Source organism: Sinocyclocheilus rhinocerous, unplaced genomic scaffold, assembly GCF_001515625.1.
Source record: "Sinocyclocheilus rhinocerous isolate Xijiao unplaced genomic scaffold, SAMN03320098_v1.1 scaffold2516, whole genome shotgun sequence".
Lineage (NCBI taxonomy): Eukaryota > Metazoa > Chordata > Actinopteri > Cypriniformes > Cyprinidae > Sinocyclocheilus > Sinocyclocheilus rhinocerous.
In genome coordinates, this window is record NW_015639821.1 from 466,570 (window position 1) to 476,174 (window position 9,605).

The window sequence follows — 9,605 nt, forward strand, 5'->3', positions numbered from 1 at the left end:
ATGCAGTTCAGTTTTTAATTTCCACTCTGTATGTTAGAGGGTTTGTGTTACTTTGACTTATTATTTGCCTTTTATAAACTTTTTAAACAATTTAATAAAATTTATATTAGATTTAATTGTATATAATCTATTATCAGTTACTTGTACTGTTTGTTTATTTATTTATTTAACATTTAAATTTTATTTTTAATTTATTAAGAGTAATATGGTTCAGTGTTTAAATTCTGTATGTTTGGTTTTTGTAATATTTTTGTCATATTTTCTACAATGCATTATCAATTATTTATTTATCATTTCAAATGTATTTTGGGAATTCATCTTCGGTTTCCTCTCTGTGCGTGTCAGCTGATGATGTATGGCGAGTGATGCACACCGTTATTTTTATACTCTATATAATATATGTTCTTGTTGCGCTTTGACCTTTCACCTGAAGTCCAGTCGACCCGTCCGTGTCACTCTGGGCTCTATTTTCAGTGGAAACTCTGCCCTAAACCGCCTGTCTTTGTTCGGTGCGGAAAGAATCCCATGTGTTCTTGCATGAGCGGGCGTCACACATGGTTTCGCGAGGACAGACTCCAACTTGGAATGTTTTCAAACCACTTTCAACCTAGTTGAACATGAGCGGCGGACCCTTGGGTTATTGTGCCTGCGGAAACAGCTGTCCTTGTCCTTTTCCACTGACTCCTCACCCAGATTTTTAAGGGAAAGGCGGCTGCAAGAACGGCTTGTGTAACCTTTGTACATGGTTTAATCAGGCTGGGGTCAGTCTGGAAAACTAATTTCCCCTGATATTACTGAACACTTTTCCTGTAACTGAAAAGCAGGTTTCTGAATGCTTCCTTAATAGTGAACACGTTATAGCGAACACAAGCTCGCTTGAGCATCCTGGGGTCATGTTCAGGGTCACATTTGCCAGGTTAATCAGAATCTGTTGTGCAGCATGTGTGTTAAAGATGTAGTCATCTGAGCACAAGACGATATTTGATGGATCTTCTGCAGGTCCATCCACATGCGCTTTGAGAAGGAGGTGGAGCTGAAGGGCATCCCAGCGTACCGCTTCACGCCGCCCCGGGACGTGCTGGCCAGCGGGAAGAACAACCCGGAAAACGAGGGATTCTGTGTGACGCCAAAGAAATGCCTGGACGATGGCGTGCTGGATGTGTCTGTGTGTCGGAAAGGTGCAGTACTGCAGACATACACACATAATACATGCACGAACACACACAACTTGCATATATATTATCTAATTAAAATGAAAGATTAAAGCAGTTTCATTTAATATAATGTTTAAATTAATTTAATTATAATTTCATTTAATTTTATACTTTAATTATTGCTTATTGTATTTTTTATGCAGTTGCTATGGAGTCAATAGGGTGTTTTGAGTGTTTTAAGCTGTTTCAGTGCAGTTGCAAGGGTGTTTTGAGTGTTTTAGGGTGTTGCTATAGAGTTGCTAGGGTGTTTTGAGTAATTTAGGCAGTTGCTATGGAATTGCTGTGGTGGTTTTAGTATTTTAGGCCGTTGCTAGGGCGTTCTGAGAGTTTTAGGCTGTTGATGTGGAGTTGCTAGGGCGTTCTGAGAGTTTTAAGCTGTTGCTATGCAGTTGCTAGTGTGTTCTGAGTGTTTTAGGGTGTTGCTATGCAGTTGCTAGCATGTTCTGAGTGTTTTAGGGTGTTGCTATGAAGTTGCTAGGGTGTTCTGAGTATTTTAGGCTGTTGCTGTGGAGTTGCTAGGGTGTTTTGAGTATTTTAGGCAGTTGCTATGGTGGTTTTAATTTTTTAGGCAGTTGCTATGGCGTTCTGAGTGTTTTAGGGTGTTGCTATGGAGTTGCTAGGGTGTTGAGCATTTTAGGCAGTTGCTATGAAGTTACTAGGGTGTTTTGAGTGTTTTAGACTGTTGCTATGCAGTTGCAGGTGTGTCCTGAGTGATTTAGGGTGTTGCTATGAAGCTGCTATGGTTGCTTTCGTATTTTAGGCAGTTGCTATACAGTTGCTAGGGCATTCTGAGAGTTTTAAGGAGTTACTATGGAGTTGTTATGGGGTTTTGAGTATTCTATGCTGTTTCAATGAGTTGCTCGGGTGTTCTGGGTGTTTTATGCAATCGTTTTACAAACTTCCTTTTTTACACCCTTCAGTTACTTTCATTTAATCATTCATTTATTTTTCTACTTTAATTATTGCTCACTGTCTTAAGTGCTTGAGAAGTAATGTGAGCTTCTGTTCTGCACATGTGATTTACTGGCGTTTGTTAACCACACACACACACACTTAACCTAGTCACTCCAGCACATTCCTCATCTCCTCCTGCTGTGTGTTTTTATGCTAAACACATGCCACATTTATGACCACAGAGATCTGATGGTGTTCCAATAGTCACTAAAAACACACTCACACATGTATCTGACTGTGAAAAATGAGGACCTACCAGAGACTGTGTTATTTTTTGTATAAAGCTCATCAGAACTAAAGTTTTAATGAAGTGCTGTTTGCGTGTGCAGAATTAGCCATACTGTTGCTATGCAGTTTTTAGTATTTTTAAGTAGTTGCTATGCAATTTCTAGGGCGTTCCACGTGTTTTGGTCTGCTGCTATGCAGTTGCTAGGGTGTTCTGGGTGTTTTTAGGCTGTTGTCATGCAGTTTCTAGGGTGTTTGAATGTTGTTAGGCTGTTTCTATGCAGTTTTTAGGGTGTTTGGAGAGTTTTGGGCAGTTGCTATGCAGTTACTATGGTGTTTGAGCGTTTTTAGGTTGTTGCTATGCAAATTCTAGGGTGTTCCACGTGTTTTAGTCTGTATGCAGTTTGAGTGTTTTTTTGGCTGTTGTTATGCAATTTCTAGGGAGTTCCACAAGTTTTAGTCTGTTGCTATGCAGTTGCTAGGGTGTTCTGGGTGTTTTTAGGTTGTGGTCATGCTTTCTACGGTGTTTGAATGTTTTTTAGGCTGTTTCTATGCAGTTACTAGGGTGTTCTGAGAGTTTTGGGCAGTTGCTAGGGTTTTTCAGTGTTTTTAGCCTGTTGCTGTGCAGTTGCTAGGGTGTTATGAGTGTTTTAGTCTGTTGCTATGCAGTTTCTAGGAAGTTTTAAGCTGTTGCAAATGAGTGTTTCTGAGTGTTTTAGTCTATTTTCTAGGCACTTTCTGCCTGTCTACTGTGAAAATACTTCTTTGAAACTTTTTCTTTCAGATCTAAGTAAATTCTGGGTATTATTTTGATCCATAAAGTGAAACATACACACAAAATAGCTGCTGACCTTCCTCTCAGCTCTGTGTTTGTGTTTTATGGTTTTCTGTCACGCTGTGCTCATGTGAGCTTCAACACACAATTACCACATTGCCAAAGCATTTGAGCGCTTGCATATTACAGATGTATGAAATAACACACACACACACACACACACACATACACTCAAGAGTGTGTGTTGCCAAACATGAGGGCTGGAAAACTCTCACCTCTGTCCCAGTAACACAGGTGTCTAATTTCTCCTGGTGTGTTGGAGGATCAGGGTTACTCGCGGCTACTCCTGATTGTTTTCATGCTCAAGGTCAGAGTTTCCTTCATCTTCTCATGAGACGAAGTGCCTCTTTAATGTCACGACAGGATGAAACTCCTCGTCTCTCACGGGGGTCATTTCAGAGAAGGCATTGTTAAGACAGTGTGAGGAGGAGACGTCATTTCTGCTGTTATACGTCTGAAAACATTAATAATGACTGTTGTTCTGAGTTTGGAGGACATCCCTTTATCTGACAAGGTCACTGACTTGTGAATGGAAGATGTGTATGTGCTGTAGGATGCTGAATGTTTTCAAACAGGGTTTACTCATTGCTTTGCTTAAGTCACTGAGTGAGTTATTATAATTATAATTATAATCCTGGCAATGAAAAGCTTGTTTTGTATTTTGAAGAAGTCAAGCAGGAGGTCATCTGGGTGATTAATCATACTGCACACGGCAGAAATAGTGCGTGCAATATGTTGTTCTGAAGATATCCACTCATGTTTAAATGTTTAAGCTTGTAATTCTGTAGTGCATGAAACTAAGCACAAGATTTCACTCTGAAAATAGATTTTATTTATGTATTTTTTGTTTATTTAATAGGAACAATGCACGTTCATGAACATCAATTACAATATGTAAACATCAGATTTATATATATATATATATATCTTTATATTTATATTAATTTTTTTGGAATAATTAGTTTTTTGTTTTTGAAAGAAGTCTCTTCTGCTCATCAATATGCAGTACAAAAAACAGTAAAAACAGTAATATTGTGAAGTATTATTAAAATAGCTGTTTTCTATACAAATATATGTTAAAATGATATTTATTCTTGTGATGCAAGTTAATTTAATCCTTTAATAAAATCTGTTTTAATTTAATTATTAATTTAATGTAATCATCATTTTATACATTATTTAACTAATACTTGTTTAAAATAATAATAATAATAATAATAATGTTAAAGTAATTTTTACTGTGATGTACAGTACTGTACTGAAAATTGAAAGTCGTGAAAATAATGTCACAATGGAAAACAAATCTTAATGGTAATACAAAAGCATTTAATTTTCTTTATGCAGTATACAATTTCCTAGTAAATAAAAAAGCCTAAATAATTATGCATGAACTGGTCAAATGAAAGCCTTGATTGCAATGCAAGTCACTTTGGAGAAAAGCTTCAGAAATGCATCAGTGTCAATGATTGTGTGGTGTAATTGTTGTTGTTGGGTGTCTCAGGTGCTCCTGTCGTCGTGTCGTTCCCTCACTTTCATCTGGGTGATGAGAAGTATGCCAAAGCTATCGATGGCATTTCTCCGGTGCACGAGCATCATCAGACCTTTCTGGATCTGAACCCTGTAAGATCTGCTGTGATATGATAAGATGCTTTGAAGTGTTGATTTTTTTTTTTTTTGTGATGTCTCATATTTTTTCCTGTCTGAAGTGTTTTTGTGAAATAATTGGTTTGATTGCTGCTGTCTGGCTCAGATCTTCTGACTTTTCCTCAGACTATGGGAGTGCCTGTTCGTGCCATGAAACGAGCCCAGATCAACATTCATCTCGAGAGAGTGACCGGCTTTCCGTGAGTGATGCTTTCCTGTTTGATATTTTTAATTGGGCCGTGTTGATAAACAGCCGTGAGTGTGTGTTTTATAGCTGAAGGTCTTTGACTTTTTGTCCTTTGTTTCCTCAGTTTGACCAGGAATCTCAACAGCACCATCTTTCCCATTTTGTTTCTGAATGAGGTGAGCGTCAGAGGTTCCTCCTGAACGGGATGATTTAGTGACCGACGGTTTCGTCTCCTGTGAAACTGAATGTTTTCTGATGTTTTTCAGTCTGTGGTGATTGACGACGCTTCAGCGGCGAGGATTCAGAAGCTGCTGCTGATCGTGACTCTGGTGTCTCATTTCCCGCTCATCCTCGTGGCTCTGGGAGTCATTCTGCTGCTCGTCTCCATCATCCTCGCCATTCGCTTCTATCAGAACAAGGTAATAGCAAACACCCAGAACACACTAGCAACTGCCTAGCAACCACCCAGAACACCCTAGCAACCGCCTAGTAACACCCTAGCAACTTTGGTTTTCTCATTTCCCTAGAACACCCTAGCAACCACCCAGAACACCCTAGCAACTTTGGTTTTCTCATTCCCCTAGAACACCCTATAGCAACTGCCTAGCAACCACCCAGAACACCCTAACAACCGACTAGTAACACCCTAGCAACTTTGATTTTCTCATTTCCCTAGAACACCCTAGCAACTACCCAGAACACCCTAACAACCGCCTAGTAACACCCTATCAACTTTGGTTTTCTCATTTCCCCAGAACACCCTAGCAACCACCCAGAACACCCTAGCAACTTTGGTTTTCTCATTTCCCTAGAACACCCTATAGCAACTGCCTAGCAACCACCCAGAACCCCCTAGCAACTACATAGTAACCACCCAGAACACCCTAGCAACCGCTTAGTATCACCCTAGCAACTTTGGTTTTCTAATTTCCCCAGAACACCCTAGCAACTGCCTAGCAACCACCGAGAAACACTCTAGCAACTACCTAGCAACCACCCAGAACACCATAGCAACTTTGGTTTTCTCATTTCCCCAGAAAACCCTAGCAACGGCCTAGCAACCACCCAGAACACCATAGCAACTTTGGTTTTCTCATTTCCCCAGAACACCCTAGCAACTGCCTAGCAACCACCCAGAACACCCTAGCAACACTTTGGCTAAACCCCAGAACCCCATATCAAATGTTTAGCAATGCCTTTGCTCTGATCTATCTGTCTGAAAGACTTCAAACCTTCAAACTACAAGCTTTTCAAACTACTTCAAACTGCCAGCTGTTTAAACATAACGCTTATCTTGAAGGTCATGAAGTGTGTGTGTGTGTGCGTGTGTGTGTGTGTGTGTGTGTGTGTGTGTGCGTGCGTGAGAATGTTCAGGCTTTCAGAAAAATCTCCATTATTCTCCAGTTTATTCTTCACTTTCCCACCAAAGTTTGAACTGAAACCCAAAAATGTGACATTCACTGTCAGCACGGTTCACACGCACTAAAGCTGCCATCAAATCATTCCACGAATATTTCAAAGTGTGTTCTGAGTGGGTTTGTTATGGAAACTGAACGCTATTATTCCACATCAGCCTTTATGAATCAATATTCTCATTCACACGCTTGCTGCTGTAGAGCAGAGAAATCTAAAGGACTTGTGGAGTTTGAGAAAATCAGTCAGCGCTGAAATGAAACAAACTGATGTGACAGTAACTCAGTCTACATCCCAGGAACAAAAATATGTTCTGAGAATGTTATGAAAGCATTAGTTCTGAATGTTCTCTAAATATTCACAATGTAGCATTTAAAACGCATTTCACTGCATGCCATTCAAAAATTCATGTTTAAATGCATGTTATTCAAAATGTTGCCTAAACTCAATTCCACTCGTCCTGCTTAACAAGGAACGTTCTCAGTGTGATTCTGTGGATCATTTTGTTCATTTTCTTTCTTTTTTTTTTTTTTTTAAAAGCTACACCTTTTCCAACTCAGCAGATTCTGATGTTTTCTAGTTTTATTAGTTGTATTTATTGTAAATGTAGGTTAATGTAAGCTGATCAGTTTTGTGAAATGGAAACTGGGGACATTTTTATGCTATTGCTTTTTAATTGTTGTGAATTCCATATACTATCATTGCAAATAATAATTTTCATGATGTTTTTAGGTCAAACTGAGCATAACTGGTTTTAATACAAGTCATCAAAAATCGCACTATTAATAACAGTAAATAATAATAATTGCAATTAGCAGATCAAAGATCAACAGCTCAAAATAGCATTAACAATATTATGACTTTACAAGCTCATTACAAAAAGTAAAACAACAAATATAAGAACATATGATAAATAAAACTGTACTTAAATATTTTTATAATTTATTTATTTTTTTTACATTTTTTAATTGTATTTAATATTTTCATTTTCACTGCATGAAGTAATTTATAAAGTTTTTTTTTTTTTAATGAGGTTAATACCGTTAGTATAGTTTATTTTATTCTCAGATAAATAATACTCAGATGCCATACATTAGTTATATCATTATATCACCGCTGTGCCCTTCAGTAGCTTCTTCTCTGCTTTCAGTTAGTCACAGCGGCTCTTTTTAATGGTGGCGTGACTATGCTTTAAATGACGAGTATCCTGCATCTAGTGGAGTTGAGGTTTCATCCAAAGCCTGCTGTTCTTCTGCCTGTGGTTTATATAAATGAATCTGTCTCCTGACTGCTTCCTGTCATAACTCATGCTTTTCTGCCGCAGGCTGCTCTCATGATCAGTTCACTAACCTAGTAACCATTCTGTGCTTTTGTTTATTAACATGCTGGCTTGTATATCACTCTAACCTGATGGACATCGTGTTGTGCTGATCTGGTTTTGTTTAGACTGAAGTGAAGCGCTTTGATTTCGCTCAGGCTCTCCTGTAAGTTCAGCACTCTTTTCAGGCCTGTTTCACTCATGGGTTCAAGTCGCAGGAAATGCATGAACTGATCAAATTCAAACCCTAAATGCAATGCAAGTCACTTTGGATAAAAGCATCTGCCAAATGCATGAATGAAAATTAAATAAACTCAACAGAAAACGCTGAAATACACTATATACAATGTTTGAGTATAGTAAACGGTCTGGATTATTAGATTAACTAGCATTTGGATGTAAATGTGATCCGCCTCGTGTCATTTGCTTATTCCCATACAGAAATATACATGACATATATTACACAATAACTAGACTGATATTGCCAGATATGTATAATTTTCACATAAGTACATTCTCTGGAGTAGTTGAAGATATGTAAGATATATAAAATCATCATAGTAAAATTTTTATTTGTACAGATGGTAATAATATTTATATTTTTATCTATTATTTATATATATAGCAACCATATTTGTCAGCAATATATATATTTTATCTTTATATGCAACTTTATTAAAATAACCATGGGCTAGATGTATATGTTAATATATGAAATTGTTCCCAGTTCTGATGTTTTTACTTCATATGACTGCTTTATAAATGTAATATATTTACATACTGTATATTACATTTGCATATTGGAATTGGTTCACTTCCAATAACCATTTTAATATTTAGAGTTCGAGTTTATTTGTTTCTGATACCAGTGCATCACAAAGTGCAATTTAACGGTCAACTGTGACAAAAATAAAACAAAACAATAATAATAATTTAAAAATGTAGTCTATCATTGGTCAGACTCAAAAGCCAGGTATGAAAATATACATGCATTTACGTGCATTATTAATGGAAATACTCAGATGTGTGAAACAGGCTTAACTCACTTCAGCTTGAACTGAATCACTAACTAGTCTGGTTAATCATGTGATGCTTGCAAACTAGTTAAAGGACTGAAACATGCTCTACTTAAGTATATGAACTTGTAGTATGTTTTCCAAGTGTTTGTGTAACTCATACTATTACTCATACTTTATTTAGTATAACTCATACTAAATCAATCTTATTGTCTTTTCTTTCTTCTTTTTAGCCATCTGCAAAGAAAGACACGTCATATGCTCCTGTGAGCTCCAAAGTGGACGATCAAGACGAGAAAAATGGCACTTATATCGGCATGATGCCTGTGGACAAGTCATAAGCGGCTGTGAGTGTGTGTGTGTGTGTGTGTGTCACAGATGCTGTCACTCTCAGTAGAGCGGTGTGTGTGTCAATCGTCATGATTCACACGCTGACTCCTCCTCAGGACTGATGCCGTTAGCAAACGAGCATCTCGATGAACGACTGAAGCGTCTCTGCACACTCACACACACACACACACACACTGACACACACACACACACTTCAGGCTCGCTCAGCATCTGTTTCGTTTCATATTTAAACACTTTGAGTGACATTAAAACTGCTGTCAGTGATTTTTTTAGGAGTATCACACATCAAATGTTGAGAAGACACTCAATTCTGACCCAAATGACACCCGCAGCCCTCGCTGTCCGCCCGATCGCTCTTATTTGAATTCCATGCAAATTAAACTTAATGTGATGCATATTTGTCAGTCATACATAATGAGGTCAGATTTCTAAACTGCATAATCAACTA

The 9,605-nt window shown here is 37.9% G+C and overlaps 1 protein-coding gene across 1 annotated transcript in view; it reads left to right on the forward strand.

Moving 5' to 3' along the window:
* Positions 1–9,605, forward strand: part of scarb2b (scavenger receptor class B, member 2b) — a 25,002-nt gene extending 15,397 nt beyond the window's left edge. The window contains exons 7-12 of the mRNA XM_016568073.1: positions 1,000–1,178; positions 4,730–4,848; positions 4,999–5,072; positions 5,184–5,235; positions 5,326–5,478; positions 9,040–9,605. Coding sequence (XP_016423559.1) covers positions 1,000–1,178; positions 4,730–4,848; positions 4,999–5,072; positions 5,184–5,235; positions 5,326–5,478; positions 9,040–9,147 — 685 coding nt within the window. The 3' untranslated portion in view covers positions 9,148–9,605. The remainder of the gene's footprint in view (positions 1–999; positions 1,179–4,729; positions 4,849–4,998; positions 5,073–5,183; positions 5,236–5,325; positions 5,479–9,039) is intronic.